The sequence below is a fragment of the Adelges cooleyi genome, unplaced genomic scaffold (assembly GCF_023614345.1).
Source record: "Adelges cooleyi isolate 19-005CV unplaced genomic scaffold, UGA_ACOO_1.1 ACOO_flye_CR_arks_rails_tigmint_CR_PRNA_9, whole genome shotgun sequence".
Classification (NCBI taxonomy): domain Eukaryota; kingdom Metazoa; phylum Arthropoda; class Insecta; order Hemiptera; family Adelgidae; genus Adelges; species Adelges cooleyi.
Window position 1 is genome coordinate 1,055,557 of NW_026096579.1, and position 16,572 is coordinate 1,072,128.

The 16,572-nt window shown below is 30.0% G+C and overlaps 2 protein-coding genes across 3 annotated transcripts; both read right to left on the reverse strand.

The window, feature by feature from the left end:
• Positions 1–366: 366 nt before the first annotated feature.
• On the reverse strand, positions 367–3,628 carry LOC126846197 (protein FAM114A2). Of its 2 annotated transcripts, none has more exons than XM_050585441.1 (8): positions 3,067–3,628; positions 2,779–2,965; positions 2,484–2,719; positions 2,005–2,107; positions 1,605–1,852; positions 1,358–1,542; positions 1,172–1,286; positions 367–1,092 (listed from the first exon to the last, which is right to left on the reverse strand). In XM_050585441.1, the coding sequence occupies exons 1-8, from the start codon at positions 3,499–3,501 to the stop codon at positions 1,018–1,020; spliced, it is 1,584 nt and encodes a 527-aa protein (XP_050441398.1). In that variant the 5' UTR covers positions 3,502–3,628; the 3' UTR covers positions 367–1,017. The 2 variants fall into 2 exon arrangements, with proteins under 2 accessions (XP_050441398.1, XP_050441399.1); XM_050585442.1 differs by having other exon boundaries at positions 369–1,092; positions 2,797–2,965.
• Positions 3,629–4,593: 965 nt separating this feature from the next.
• Positions 4,594–15,428, reverse strand: LOC126846587 (UHRF1-binding protein 1-like). Its single transcript, XM_050586191.1, has 20 exons — positions 15,112–15,428; positions 14,797–14,998; positions 13,809–13,997; positions 13,056–13,281; positions 12,821–12,987; positions 12,578–12,737; positions 12,267–12,502; positions 11,835–11,970; positions 11,552–11,644; positions 11,275–11,462; positions 10,475–10,715; positions 10,295–10,403; positions 9,890–10,148; positions 9,562–9,798; positions 9,205–9,488; positions 8,835–9,069; positions 8,596–8,730; positions 7,006–7,266; positions 6,452–6,786; positions 4,594–6,285 (listed from the first exon to the last, which is right to left on the reverse strand). The coding sequence occupies exons 1-20, from the start codon at positions 15,153–15,155 to the stop codon at positions 6,162–6,164; spliced, it is 3,861 nt and encodes a 1,286-aa protein (XP_050442148.1). The 5' UTR covers positions 15,156–15,428; the 3' UTR covers positions 4,594–6,161.
• Positions 15,429–16,572: the final 1,144 nt, after the last annotated feature.

Consider the following 16,572-nt stretch of genomic DNA (forward strand, 5'->3'; position numbering starts at 1 on the left):
AATATTTCAAGAAAATGCCCATCCTATATTTCCGGTTCCATCAAATAGTGGTCTTTACATTTAAAGAAATCCTTAACCACAAAAATAATACTCTATAGCAATGTTACCATCATTAGTGCATACAACAGACCGATTAAAATCTAAACTTTTGTTTTAACTATTTCACAGGCAACTCAACTGTTTGTTTCATAAATGTGCATGTCTTTTTTATTTTTTAAATTAATTTAATAGTACGTAACTATTACATTGTCAAGATTAAGAATTACTAACATTTTTTTTTACAAGAACTATATTGACACAACATTTTTAACCTTACATACTCTAATAAGAACATAAACACATGTATATTATTTAATCAAGGGATGAATATAATTTAAATGCTTTGGACAAATTAAAACAATCATTATCGTAAAATGGGATAAATAAAAACGGGATAAATAGGAACGAGCTAGAAAAAGATATTTTGTTTTTTTTTTTATGTGCTTTAATTTTAACAATATGTGTTTTTCTACTATTTTGTTATATTTACCATTTATCGGATGAACCAAAACGATTACATTTTTAATGCTAGAATAATTCAAATATGTTTTTCTGGTTGCGTTCCTATTTGTCCCATTTATGGTGTGCTATTAAAATTATTTCAGGCGATTTGTGCTGACCAGGATTTTGAAGCTATTCAGGTTCATTAATACAAATGTTTTTATATGTTTTTTTTTAATAAACAAATTAACAGTTTTTACAAAATATTATCGAATGAGTATATTTTATTTTAAAACTTCCTGTTCATTTCTTATTTATGACTGGTATATTATAAAAGTGATACAAAAACAATAATGAAATGGAAGTAAAAGTACAACTACACATATTATTATGTATGAAGTTTTGTATTAAACACATTTTACATAAAAAAAATTGTCGAAGCAAACTATTTAAAAAAGGGTAAAATATGTGCTTAACACACATTCTTATAGGACAATAAATACATTTTTTTTGTATTTTACTTAAGACCGCGTTGAATTAGATCACGTATAGTTGTAGAATCGGAGTCAATAATTGTGCAGCGTCTTGAATGTAAGAACTGCTATTTGAAGACTAAAAAAAAAAGTTATAAAAATAAACCTCAACAAAACATACGTGATAATAAAATGCAAAAGTGGTATATAATGGTTACTTCGAGGTAAATATCGCTTATTTGGTTGGAAGTACTGGCTGCGTCGAGTTTTGTAAGCAAACACGCATAGTTGTAGGCGACGGAACGAATTCGACAGCAAATGGCTTCGTTGAGGCTAAATGAATAACAACAAATGTTTAAAAACTGTTTGCCATTATTTTAATAATGGCCGGTTATTCCACTTACAGAGTGAGAGCTTCCGCCTTTTGCGAAACTTGTTGCTTTTCTGTGTCGATCATCAACATTTCTCCCAATTTATAAAATACTTCCATAGCCGTTGCAGTTAATTCAGCTAATGCGGCGATAGCGTCGTCGTGAACGCTATCCACCGAATCTTTTGTACATGATTTTTCTTCTATTTTTTCACTTACCTATTTGAAATAGTTTTAATTAAAGTGAAAACCAATGATAAACCCACATTAAAATAAATTACCCTAATTATTTTGTTTGTTTTTATGTCGAAATTAAATTGACCGGTACAACGCGATAAAGCGTCTTGAAATTCTTTGCTGTCCATTAGTTTCTCGTCGTCGTCGCATTCAAGGTAACAAAGTTCTTTGATGTGTTCTAGTTCGTCTTGAATATCGGTTAACTTTGAACCCGAGTAAGTCAACAAAACTGTTTGCAATTTCATTTGACACTGTTTGGATATCAATTCTAAGCTCTCCAAATGAATTAAACCTATATAAAAAAAAAAAAACATTTAATTCAATAACATAAATCATAAAAGATGATATCCGTAGAATTTGCGTGTTTGGCGATAATTTATTTACACGTTGGGGAAGCATTGTTTCCTAATTGTAATAAAAATTATACGATGGAATTTTTCTAACCTTGAAACTGATCAAACATATAAGCGTATCCCTTGACTATTTCATTTTCTTGGTTGTTGTGTTTCGATTCAATTTCAGCTTTTTCTTTAGCTTCTTGTAAAACCTTGTTGTTTAAATTAAATTATTTTATTACAACGGTGATCTTTTTTAATATAAAACATTATAGTTGGGTCTCGTAACCAACGGGAATAAAAATAAGTGTACCATAAACTTTTATCAACATTAATTATGAGTTTAAAATTGATTTAATATTATTATTGTAAATTAATTGTGTATTTTTACTGGTTTTCACATAGTACTAGTTTACCGTAGTTTCTGGTTGTTATCAAACAAAATCTACAATATAAGTATTTAAAATATTTCTTTACCATTCAACTGCACTCAATATCAAACTGAATGTAAACAGGATTTTTCAAAGACCAGAAAACATAAGAGTTATCGAGACTCGACTGTATTTACACTTGTAAAAAGTGCAATACCTGAGATAGATTGATTTTTTCGCTGTTTTGGAAAAACAGAGCTCGCTTCTTTCGTAATCCTGGATCTCCTTCTTGAAGTACTTCCAGAGTTTTTTTGCCGACCGTTTCCAAGGTATCCAAACCGCCAGTAATGATTTTGGAACCAGTTGACTCGACAATTTTTGTGAATTGACTTACATTATTCAAAAAGTAATTTGCGCCCAAAATAGATTCTGAAGAATTTTCGACGTGTTCATCTAGTTTGAACATTAATATAGTCAAGATTCGATTAGACGATAATTGTCAATAAATTTACCACTTTTAGAATTAATACCAGTCTTTGTTGTCGCTCTATCGACAGATGCTAATTCTTCAGGAGCCGGTGCCCCAATGCTGGCATCGATCACATTAGTTAATCCTTGAGACACTTGATTAGTCAGAGCGCTTGCAGTTGATATGATGGAGTTGACACTCCAACTACTCGACCATCCTCCCCAACCACCCTACATGTGTGTATAATTCAGGTAAAAAGATTACACAAACATAAAATAAAAATTCTAAAAAAAAACCAACTTGTAGTAATTAGCTTAACACAAGTACTCACAGAGTTTTGTGAACTTCCGACACTGGTGGCCTTTGGCTCATTTTCGGAATCTCGGTTTTGGTTGTCAGGCGGTTGTTGAGATGAGTTACTACTTTCGTCCACGGTTAGTTTATTAATTTGAGATGAGAGTTTTTCTATTTGGGCAGGAGAACTAGGTTGTTCAGACTTTGCATGATTGCTCTTCTCATTAGAACTGTCAAATTTTTCTAAACGGGGTGGAATATTTTCCGCAGTTTGTATCGAACTTTCTTCACTACAGTTCTCTTGTTGTTTTTCGTTTGAAGGATCACCGTGTTCGGGTATATTTTTTACCACATTTACATTCTTTACAGATGTTTCGTTGTCTGACAAATCCAAATCGCTTTCCACTTCCCATCCTTGGTTGCCTTTGATGTCCTCGTCCGCACTCTCGAATTCCCCATCCGAATCCGACATTGCTGTTGAATGTATGAACCAGTATTCAGTCGTATTATGTTTTATAATAAATTGTGTTTACCGTTTTATAATCGTCAAGACCACTGAAAAACACGTCATTATAAAAAAATAATGCACGAATAATAAATAATCGTTATCAAATAATAAATATATTAAATTGTGATACCCGTGACTAAGTAAATAGGTGTGTTGGCGAGTTCTCATAATCATAAAATGGCTGCCACGGTGATAACATTTTTATGATAAGCATCATCGTTCTTAACACGGTTTAAATCGTGATAAGTACAATGTGTGAAGAGACTGAAGAGGGACGTTTTTTATTTTTATTGAAATAGCTTGTGGAGTAAAAACTGCAGTGAAGCCAGCATGTCCTTCATTAAGTATTTTCAAATAAATCTATAAAATGATTGTCGAAAATCTAAGATAGAATTCTAGTAGGGAGTGAAGTAATTTTGTTGGCTTCAGTTTTTACCGCTATTTTAGCAGCAAGACTCAAGATTTCAAGTTACACAAAATAAATAATTTTTTTTAAATATATTTTCAATTACAAATTACAACAAACATAAAAAATAATATAATAATGGTGATATTTTGAATAAATAATAGTATGTATTATATACTATATAACAGTTATAAAAATTCATAATATGTTGGTACTTAATATTGCATGATAACTTTTTAGAGTATATATGTATTTATATAAATAACATAAAAATGCATGATAAAAAAACAATCTTTAAAAAAAAAATTACATATATATATAAGTGTTAGTCATAGTAATAGTATAAGACAAAAGAATGCATCGTAACATGATAACAGCGATGCGATTAAAAAAACAATTAAGATGTATAAATAAATATTGATTGATAATAAATATGTACGTGTGTTTATATATATATATATACACACTAAAAAAGTAACAAATGAGAAGTAAAAATCTTGTTGATAGTTTACCTATAAACTTAAGTACTAAAATATTTATGAAATACCACAACCTTGTTAAATTAAGAAATCATTTAAAGATCTGACATGTCATGCTTGTTAATTCATAACAAATATTTATATTATATATTATATTACTTGTCTATTATGATTTTACTTTAAATAAGAAATTGCAATAATTGCCAATTTAATTAAAAAATTAAAAATAAATGTTTGTTTTTTAAATGTTAAATACATTTTACAAAAAAATCAATCAGCTATAAGTACTTAAAAAGGACACAACATTAACATTTTTATTCAGTAATTAAAATACTAGCCGATTAGGATTGATTTGAAAATACAATTTAAAGACTTATGCACACAAAAATTCAAAAAGGATGAAATACTGTAGTATCAGATTTCCATTTTTAAGTTAAGTAAAATATTTTTAAATTTTGTTTTTTTAAGGTTATGTAATAAGAAAATAACTATTTTGGGCTTTATTTTAATTATAAAAGTTGTGCAATTGTTATTGCCGATAGTAATTTTGGTTGAGCAAGAAATAAAAGAATTATAAAACGGTACGGTAATTCTGTGCAAAATGTAAGTTTAAGATTTAAATACAGAATGAATAGATAATTTCAACGATAATATTTAATTTATAGTCGAGAGCATTTATACAGTAGAGAAGTAATAAAAAAATCAAAAGAACAATACAATAATAATTGAAAACAAGAATAAAATATTTATATTTTAAATAATATTTTTAAGCTATTTGTTACCTTAAAAAAAATGTAAGTCTCTTACACGGCATTTATATATAAATATATTAATAAATGATATTTTATGTGGATTTATTTTGGTCAATAGAAATAGAAAAAAAAAAAAATTATAAAATTTGTTACACGATAATAAATAATATTTTCTTTAGAATCAGTTTATACAGTAATAACGATAACAAAACTGTTGGTAACACCATTACTCATATAAATATTAAATAATTTCTTGGAATTTTTTATAATTCATAACAAAATTGCAGTTACTTTGTTGAACGATTTTTCGGATTTATCTAAAATCTCGATAAGTGGTGTTAGTCGATGAATGTCAGTTTTAAAAATGTATCTTAATTGTACATAATTTTTAATTTAAATATAACAAAAACAAAAATTTATCACTATAATCACAGCAAATACAGAGAAAAAACAAACGATAGTTGTGCAAGATAATAAGATATATTACATAACATATGTTAAACGAATAAACCCTTTTATATTATTATCCTAATGCTTTTAAGCCTACACATAGCGCAGTACAAGTCTTTTTCTTAGTATACAAGATTGAAAACATAGTGGCCACTTTGCAATAAGCCCGGTTTAAGATGATAATATTACGTTAGACACCAGTGTTTCAGACATTGTGTTGTTCTCTTAAATGATTAGACAGCAAAATATCAATCGTAACAATTTGTATTTTCCCCTGTACTAAGAAATAATAAAGTAAAAGTAAAAAAACATTAAAGTTATTTGTAAAAAACATTACACCTGTAGGTCGTATTAAGCATTTTTTTAAATTAGAAGTCTTAACGTTTTCAATCTTATAACCAAATTAAGATTATCTTATATTAGAAAAAAAAGTTATTATAACAACAATACAAAACAACAATATAAAAAAGTAAACCGGTTTTGTCACAGTCATACGGGTGATCCATCGTTCGTGCATGTGAAGCACCAACACTTGCGCTATCTCTTTGACGTAACTATCATATTTGTCTTTGACTCTCTTAAAATACGTACCTGATCAATCAGGTTTTGTTTTTCTTCAAGTAGCTTGCTTATATTGTCTTGTGCAGAACTCAACCAGGACCTGCAATAAAAAAGCGTTTTCGTTTTTTTTATTGGAAATTTATTCAATTTAAATACAAAGTATTTCAAGCAGAGCGTCCACTAGTTTAGGGGGACCTAACATAGCACGACAACACCCGCTCCGCTATGTTGACTTAGCGGACGCTCGCCGCCTTTAAGTTGCTTACTTTAAATTTTTATTTTCTTCGTGAAACCTTTTCAACTCGTTATTCTCGTCCTTTAATTGTTCCAAAACAGTCAGCTTTCTGTGAAGATATTCATTTTCAATAGAAAGTTTTTTCAATTGAGTTATGGCTTCCAACAGTTGATTACTGTCTTCGGGACTATCACAGTTTTCTATAAGAGGCTCGATACTAACTATTCCGTCGATAGTTTTTTTAATTTTCAGCCTACTTATACGTATTTCAGTATCCGATGGTTTGGAGGCAGATAGATGCTCTTGCGGAGCATCGTTTTGCATAATGTTGTTGCACAATTTTATTGTCGTGTTTTCGATCGTGGCCTAAAATTACAGATAAGTAGCCAAATTTTAGATTGGTAATGTTTTGTTAATTAAAAACTAACGTATATAAGTTAACGTTTATTTAAATTATATTCATCGAGGTGCCTCTATTTACGTATTTTATTAAAATATACAAATGTATTTGAAATTATTATTTTAATAAAAGGTTTTATTTTTATATTTGTATTTAAACAAATGCTCAGGTTTGTATGGGAATACCTCAAACGGGAGTGACTTTGACGGTTCTTCATCGGTGAAAAAGTCTGCCAAACTCGTTAGCGACGATGAATTCAAAGACAAGAACACATAGTTGACCTTAGCGGTGAGATCATCACTCTTCCATTCGCTGACGTGCAGCGGAGGTTTATCACAACTAGGAGAAATGTTATGTTCCAAACGAGCCATCACTCTCGGCAACTGCGGTAACCCCGCTAATCCTTCGACTTCGTTCCAGTCGCGTGTTCTCGATGTAAATTTGTCCTGGTAAATAAATAAATTTCACACTATGAGAAATATTATTTCCAAATACATCAAGTCTATACTAATCAATTGTTTCAATTGAAACAATTTATTATAAAAAACTAAGTACTATAAATCGAAGAAAAAAAAGTATTATGTTTGTTTTGTTGATCTTATCTAATTGTTCATCAATATTTATTTGAAAACGAAACAGTCGTACAATTTTTTGATACAAATGAAAAATAATGTCTATTTAAGAAACAAAACAATATGATCAATCAACAAAACGAAAATAAATGCAAGAATAAGTTATACTCGGTACCTTTTTAGGCTGTGTAATGAACGGGAAATTATTGCGTTAACACACCCATTGCATTCCAAAGGCAAATGATAAAATTAAAACAAACGATAATTAAACACCAGTATAAACATGCAAGCGATTATATAATATAAATATCTAACAGAAACTTAAACAGTAATATAATTTTCTTTAAATGCTTATAGGTAATCTCTAAAAATAAAAATTCTGAACTGATTATTGACCAGTCATGTCAATAAGGTCCTGGAATTTATTGAAAAAGTTGAAAATACTTTCGCCATCGAAGAAATAGTATTTAAAAAAAAATTAAAGTGATAAATACATTATTAAGGTTAAAGTTCTATTAAATTGAGAGATAACATTTCATAGTAATAACAAAAATATTACTTAGCTGTATATACAATTAAGACAATACGGGTTACTTAATTTAGAAAAAACTTAAAAAACAGTTAAATACTGAAACCGTTAAGTAATCTGTGTACCATCTCGAGTCGAGATCATAAAATTATCAAAAAATAAGCCAGATGTGATTTCTGATTGATCACAAATTCAGGTACATCAGTCCAAGGGCGCCCGCAGGTGAAAATTCAGAGGGGGGGGGCTGCCTATGATTTTGTAATAGATTTTACAAATTTGGGACATACATTTTTTTTTAGCTTGCAGAGAAGCTAGGGGGCAGAAGTCCTCCCACTGTCCCTCCCTGTGGGCGCCCTCGCATCAGTCTAAATAGGGACTCGATTAAAAATTATTATAAAGCACACGGATACAAAAAAGGAAAGGTGAATAAATAAAACCACAAACTGGAATACTACTGCCCTCAAATCTTATTTGACATAGTTATTTTATCAGTAAATTTGTCAAAACAGCACTGTGACCGCCTGTGTAACACATTGATATTGCATCGTTTAAAATTAAATAAAATATTTTTGATCATACACTCAACATAAATTGGAAAACATCCAGTAAATCAACATGCTCAAAGAAAGTTAACAAATTGTTTACATTATACTTGCACTAATGAAATAAGTTACCTGAAATTCGTCCCAAGGTATATACGGACACTCCTCTGTACCGATATTGGTAACTTGTAATTTAACGACCGAACTCAAACCTTCGGACTGATGTACTAATTCTACGCGTCCAAATTTAAATGTGGTGATGGCGATCTAAAAGTAGGTATAAATACATTTGTTATTTTCAATGTAACACACATACACACACCATAATTTATACATCAAGTATCGAGTGTTTTTTTAAAAAATGTATTTACCAAATCTTTTCGTTTAATAACGCTACCAATGGAATCGCGTTCGCTCGACGTCGTGGGAGGTGTTAATTCACCTCCTCCTCCGATATCGTTGAATGCTTCAGAAGCGACTTCAATGTTTTTAGTGTGGCCAATTTTCGGTCTTTGTGCAGACGGAAATCTGAATATCACATCAGCTCCATCAGCCGTGTCTAAGCTCATGTCGAGTAAACTCTCACTGTCTGAACTCACATCCGACCTAGATAAATGTATTTACTTAATACTACAACAAATTTTTTAAACTGTCAGGTTGTTAAGTCATTTTGACCTTTGATTAAAAAAAAATTTAGACATAAAAACCACAAATAAGACTGTATAAGAATGATATTATTACCTCACAGAAACGTTATCGCTAAAGTCTTCATTCGATTTCATTGGAACGTCAATGGATGCGCCAAAATTAAACCACCTCTTTTTCATGCCTTTGAATGAAGGCAAACTAATATCGGTTGTAACGGGTTCGGCCATTTTGATTTGAGACATTTCTTTAAGGTTATCGTACACAACAGAAGCCGATTTGTGCGACATGAAATCCTTACGTTTATCACTAGCTACCGCAGCTGTAATGGCCATCGGTATCCTGAACGCTTGACTCATGTCGCCCACATACTCCACGTCCTGTAATTTTGTAGTAAAAAATTTGTCAACATACGTAAAAAATCTATAATAAAATCAACGGTTAACACTCTACCTCGTATGTGGGCTGTACAATGTTACTGCTATGTATGCTATGACCGCTTTGGGTAACCATACTAGACGAATCGGCAACAACACTGGAGCTTATATCGTCGGCGCCGCCGATTTTATTAAACAAAGCACTAGTGACAAACGTCACTTCGACTTGGGTGAATAGCGCTGCGAATATGAACGATCCGTTTTTTTCCCCTCCGATAATATTGTGTTGATCAGCAACGACGTACGTGGCCAGCTAAAAACACACGTGTCCAAAATTATATACGTGAAATAATTTTAAACGATTTGAAGAAAAAAAAACATTAGTACATTAAATATACACTGACTTCTTCGACCACATCCATCACACGCATGAGAAAAAGATATTGATAATGATTGATCTGAACACTAATCAAATTTGCTACATAACACAACACGTTCATGTCACCGTATTTCACGTCACTTTTAGACACATCAGTTATCGGAGTCGACATGGGTAGTTGAACCCATAAAGTTAGAGGAAATGCTTCGAGAAACGGAACAGGGGCCGATCCGGCTGCTCTAGCACCGCAAAAATCTCCCCATACTGGATCTAACCGTATACACCTGAAATAATTTTAAAAATTTCTAAAATATAAAACAAGTATTTAATTTAGTTTTACCAAGGAAAAGTAACTATTTAGCTATATAAAAGTGTTTGTTTTTAATAGTTGATGTTATGAAAACTTAATTCTATGACTACTTTTACTCACCAAATATCTTTGGCTTCAATCCATAAAAGTTCTTGACTAAGCTTTTTCATAAATTCATCAACTGAAGTAACGGACATTTCAGGCGGATCTTCTCGCACATTATCATTACCTATTAATATATTATGTTTACTTTTCAATAACAATGAAACATAATACAATATATATAATTAGGTCATCTACCTTTAGCGTGACTTAATAACTTCTCTGTTACTGGACAATAATCACCGCTTTTGGCTGGATACTCTGACGAGTAAAAGAGAGATCCAAACTGTAAGCTGTTTACACAGTTGGCTAAATCCGATCTGGACATACCGTGTTCGTTTGTGCGAACATTACTTATAGTAGCTCGACTGGTTTGTAAATTTAACGATTTCGGTCGGTCTTTTTGCGAATAACACTGCTTTGATTCTTCTATGATAAACTAAAACACAATTATTAATACAAATTAAACACAACTATTTTACTACAAACACTAAAATATGTTTTAGACTATTGCATGAACATTCTATGGCTAATAATAATAGTATTATCCATAAATATTAAATGGTTTTTTTGGCAATTTTTGTTGTTTTTCCTTATGCTTACTTTCCTTTTTAATCTTAACTCCAAGCACTTAATCGTGATTTGATTGTCGTAAGATATTTTATTTTTCATTAAACAAATACTAACTTGAAAACTAATCAACATTTTTTTAATTTGAAAAAAGATTTCTTACGCTAAAATATGTTACTAGAAAATCATTTTGATATTTTGTGTTAAATTTTTTTTAGCAAGTTTTCAAGTTAACAGTTTTATTAGTTACAATGGGCTGTAATTTGGTAAAAACAATTTTTATCATGAATATTAAAGTAGTGGCTTCGGAGTGTCATATTTTAACATTATATATAATATGTGTATTTTTTAAGGGCGGTACAATTGAAATCTTCTTATTACGTCTTATTTATTTTGCATATAAAAATAATTAAATTATTTTAGCTTACTCTTGGCATGATTGCTTCAATAAATATATCAATATAGATCATTGTTGCTAAATTATCTTGGTTTGCTACGTTAGTTGCCATAAGTGATTTATATACATTCAACGCAAACGTATTTAACCATATAACCGTTAGAACGTCAAAGTTCAACTGCACAGGATTTAACTGTACGTAAAATTTTGAAGGCGGTACTGTACATGAAAAAAGTATACATATAATATATTTGATTAAGTTTTCAATAAACTTCACCCTATAAGTATCAGTAAAACTTTTATCTTACGTGGAAATTCGTCACCTCCTGGATAATAGTAGTAAGTGAATTCCGCATGAATCACTTTAGAATCGTGAGGTAATTTGTGCCGTTCTTTATCGCCTAAACAAATAGTAAAAATCAAAATATCGTTTAGCGTTTATGAATTGTTAAAATTGAAATGGTTACATCTCGTTTACAAAGTAGGAAATGTATTGTTTTTAAAATAACCTTAACAATACAATCTCTAACATGTGTTCATTTAAAAATTAAAATGTTATTTTTCAATAAAAAAAAAAGAAAAAAAAATTACTTTTTATAAAAGCAATTTGCTCTTGTTTTTTGCCCGACTGTACTCTGAACACGATGAAGTCAGTTATTCTTAAAACCGTGCAACTGGTCATTAGTTTTGAATACTGATTTTTCATTCGTCTTACGATATGACTTGTCTAAAAAAAAAATTTTTTTAACTAGACTCAGCACAAATAAACAGATTTATGACATTAAAAAACTGTCCAAATTTATCTCAATTTTTACAATTTTTTAAAAAATAATTATTGTTAATTTATAATGTAGGTTTAATCAAAATTACTCCAGGTTGAATCAATTGGGGGGGGGGGGGATTGCTGTTTGTATAATTCAACAGGTAACATTATTATTAAAAGGGTAGAGTATGAACTTTTAAAAATAGGACCTTTCGATATACAAAGAAACTCTTACATTGAGGTTTAGAATAAAAACTTACTTGCGATGGCTCGTCAGACATATTAACATTTCCTTGAACCAGACCATAAAGCTTATTCCAAAAGTCATTCTGTGAATCTTTTAACCATTGAAAAAACGACGAACTCGCTCTTTTATAAAGACCCCAATGTAACCGGTCGCTGTCGGCTAAATGATAAGGATATAGATCGATTTGAAAGCAGTTGACTTCAATTTGAATGGAACCTCCTTTTTGTAGATCCGGATGCAACGAGCGACCTATTTGCGGTAACCAATGGTTATAAATAAAACATCGCTGGAACAGAAAACTGACATCGATAAGATGCAACTCACTTCCAGGATCGTCGCTAAGATGAAGGTTTATTTTTTGAGCAACAAAATGATAAGACGTTTCAATGACATCGTGAAAACTAAACAAACACGAGCTTTTGGAACTCGACACGAATTTCCCTCTCTTTTGCTGATCTAACTGAGCTTGATACTCTGGCAAACACTAGGAACGGTTTAAAAAAATGTTTTCCTCAAGTAAATGTCTTTTGTATTAAAAAAAAAAAAAAAAAAATACAAAAAAATTACTTCTAGCTTTCTTATAGCTTTATTTTTACGAGAAAGATCCATCGATTTCTGTACGACTCCAGCTATTGAATCGATATAGTGAAGCGCAGCTTTCATTTGAGAATCGGTGAAAACACATAACAGCTCTTCGATAAGAATCGCTAACTTACAGCCCAATATAAAACAGTCTAAAAATAAAAATTACAAAAAAATAAAAAAATAACGCCAAGATATATTTGACAATATTAATATTTACCAGAAAGTCGTTTTTTAATAGTCAAACGGCAAATTATATCGTTTGTGAACAGTTTAATAGGCGGTTTCGATCGATCATTGGTAGAATACAACTCGATACGTATCATTTGCCATGTCAATTCTTTAAATATTAGTATTTCAGTTTTCTGCTCATTTTTTAGTCTTGTAGCCTTAAGACTGGTCGACTCCCAATTGGGAGACTTTGATTGTACTAAAATTTTTAATATCTGAAAAATGTACAATACATTTTATAAATATGTATTTTTTTTTTTTTTATTGTTATTTAATTAACAAAATCAAATTATTAAATAATTTTGACATCACATACGAGTCGCTCTCCTAAACCTAAACTAATTTTATAGAAATTTTAAATATAGACAAGTCTCTTATCATAAAATAGAACCACTATAAGTTTAAAATCTTGCGATCGAGATTAATACAATTTATATTTTTAATTAGCAGTATTAATTATTTTATCACGTTTTATATTATCCGTTGTATTAATTATACTTGATATTACGCATTCATTTCTATATTAAATATTTTAAGAAGCAATTCTATCTAGTTAACTATAATGCATTCATTTTTTTCAAAATGATTAGCGTAAATCAAATTTTATATACCTAGTGCATACATATCTGACACTCTTTAAACAAACAAATTATTGCCTGTAAAAGAATTGTACTTGTTTACGCTATATGCAAAACATTTCAACGGAGAAAACATGTAACTAAGACATAATTAATTTTAAAACCTGAACAGATGCATAAAAAACAGGCGCTTTGAATGTGATGTTGACTTCGTTGATCTGAATTGTCATTCCGTCAATTATTTGATTAATAAACTTATATTTTCCTGGTTGAAAAGCTTGTATGTTTTCTCGCATTGCCATTGATTCTACGTTTTCACAAGTTTCGATTTCCACAGAAACTTTATCGAGAGTCTATAAATATATAAAGAAAATTAAATTAATTTTTTTGAAATTAAAACAAAAGTTACATAACAAGAACAAATCGCAGTTTGGTGGATAATACAATCCAAATTATTTTAACAGAAATTCCACCTTTATACAATTTTTTTTTTTTTTAACACTCGCTTATTTTTTTAATTATATATTAAAACGTATAATAACGTTTATATATTTTTGATATTTGAACGAGTGCAAGGTTTTTACCGAGGCTTACTGAATCGTAACAACACTACATCTTTTAAAGTAACATAGTTAAAGCCATATTTAAAAAGCTGATTATTGTCGCAAATGACATGCAAGGAGACAAACATGTAGGATATCGGTATTTGTCTTTTGTTCAATAACTGTTTTTTAAAACTATTAGACACTTAGACATTTAGAGTAATAGGGATAATGTAATAAAAATGGATACATGAAAAGTAATAAAATCTGTACACAACATACGTTAACTTTCAAAAACTATATTCAACCCATTAATTTTGTTGTTTAATATGGCAAACTAGGTTTTTGATAATACGCGGACAAAACTTTAATGACAAGTTAGTTACCTATAAAATAATTATAATTTATTATAAGGCAAAAATATGATTATTAAGTATGTTTTGATAAAAACATATTAAGCACATCAAGTCTCCAAATATTATAATACCGAAAAACAAAAATATTACAGAAGAAATAATTATTTTCAACTATCGAGTAAAATCCATTAAAACAAAATCTCCTGTTATGTAACTCGACTCGTTTCATTGTAACGTAACGTGATAACACCTACCAAGGACATAGGAACTTTCTTGATGGCCATGAAAGGAACTTGAAAAAAAACTCTATCGCATTTTGCGCTAGTGATTTTAATCCAATATGGTACGTCTAGAACGTCCATAAGTGCATTTTCGTCGAGTTCGAGGTAGCTCAATTCGCCTTCGCCTTTAAACGTGCTTAAATTTATGTCCTCTTCTTTTAACCCTTTTGTAAACCTGTAAATACATTTAAATAATAATTAAAACAATTGGAACGACATTTGACAGTGTACAGTGATACACAGTTTGCTTTATATATAAATATATATATATGTATTTAATAGTCTTACCTGGAGAGTTGTTTTAGAATTTGTTTTTTGAGAACTGAAGCCATTATTTATATTTATTATGTCGAGACAAAACAAAAACGTTTTATCTGAAAATTAACACTATTAATACGAGGAGCACATGACCTTTAATTTAAAAGACGGACTATATGATGATCACCCTAACATTTTTTTGGTTAAATAAAACACAACACGACTAGACGTCGCAATTAATAATATATTATTTATTTTTAATTATTAAACATAAAAAATTAGTTAACGAAAAAAAAAATAAATGTTTAAGATTTACTATGTACATTGTAATCTGCATAGAGGCAATAGTGGTTACTAAACGTCTGCTGAGAAACGTGAAGTTCGAGAAGCTGGCCAGCTGCTGGTGTTATCATGTGGCACGTTCATGATGTTAGCAATGGGTATCGTCAGAAATACTGACACATTAACTGCATGCGGTCGGTTTTTTCAGTCAAAACACATCATTTTTATTGCATTGCACAGACTGAACCAGTGATCCGGATAAGTAAACTAAAAGCAGATTTGAATTCGCCATGAAGTTTACTCGTGATCGGTCAGGGTACTTTTTTCAATTGTTAACAATAACCCTTTCCAAATTTTATTTTAAAATTTGAAATTTTATATAATGTTCAAACGCGGCGTTTGATACATAGTAGGAATAAGATAATATCAAAAAAGTACCCTAACCGATCATAGGTACACTTCATAAAGAATTCAAATCTGTTTTCAGATTACTTATCGGATTCGCACTGGTTCAGCCTGTGCGATAGAACAAAATAGGTATGTTATATTAACTAAAATGGTTTTTACTCATAGACAAAATAATTAAAATTAAAATGAACACTACGAAGCTTATGCAAATTAACCGGTAAATTAATTGACACGATCGAAATTTGTTAAAATCACTTTTTTCACTTTTAAAATCACTTAGTAAATTGGGGTCGGAGCAAATTGGAAAGAGGGAGGTCATAGGTCTACATACATTAAGCCTATTATACAACTTAAATACTAATAATATTTGTTACACAATGTATTTTTAATATGGACTTTACCGAACGGTTTTTTCAATCATAATTATATATTTTAATAATTCACTATCAATTGTTCAATTATGCCTAAAAGACTAAATTTAGTAATTAATCACACATAAACGATTATAACACATTATCGATCAATATATCGAGAGGTTGTAGAATGGGTTATTTAAAATTATTGTTAAAAATCGAAATAATAAAATCGCTGTGGTTTTCTTGATTTCAGTAATAAAATAGTTTTTCTTAAAACGTCCAGTATGCACATTGTCATTTATTGTCGTATAGGTATAACAGCTATACAGATTAACAGCTATATAAATTTAAATTAGACAGTTCAATAGAAAATAACAAACTATAAATTAGTTGTAAATTCCTTATTATGTTTGTTTACAAGTAAAAACATCAGAGACAATCAGCT

Excerpts from the sequence above, each read along its gene's own strand:
- LOC126846587 (XM_050586191.1), bottom strand. The coding sequence starts at position 15,155 with ATGGCTTCAGTTCTCAAAAAACAAATTCTAAAACAACTCTCCAG. Across the intron at positions 13,998-14,796 it reads AGAAAGTTCCTATGTCCTTG|ACTCTCGATAAAGTTTCTGT; the intron begins GTAGGTGTTATC and ends ATATATTTATAG. Across the intron at positions 11,463-11,551 it reads AGGAGGTGACGAATTTCCAC|TACCGCCTTCAAAATTTTAC; the intron begins GTAAGATAAAAG and ends TTTCATGTACAG.
- LOC126846197 (XM_050585441.1), bottom strand. The coding sequence starts at position 3,501 with ATGTCGGATTCGGATGGGGAATTCGAGAGTGCGGACGAGGACATCAAA. Across the intron at positions 2,108-2,483 it reads AAAAAATCAATCTATCTCAG|GTTTTACAAGAAGCTAAAGA; the intron begins GTATTGCACTTT and ends TTAAACAACAAG. Across the intron at positions 1,093-1,171 it reads TAAGCGATATTTACCTCGAA|TCTTCAAATAGCAGTTCTTA; the intron begins GTAACCATTATA and ends TTTTTTTTTTAG.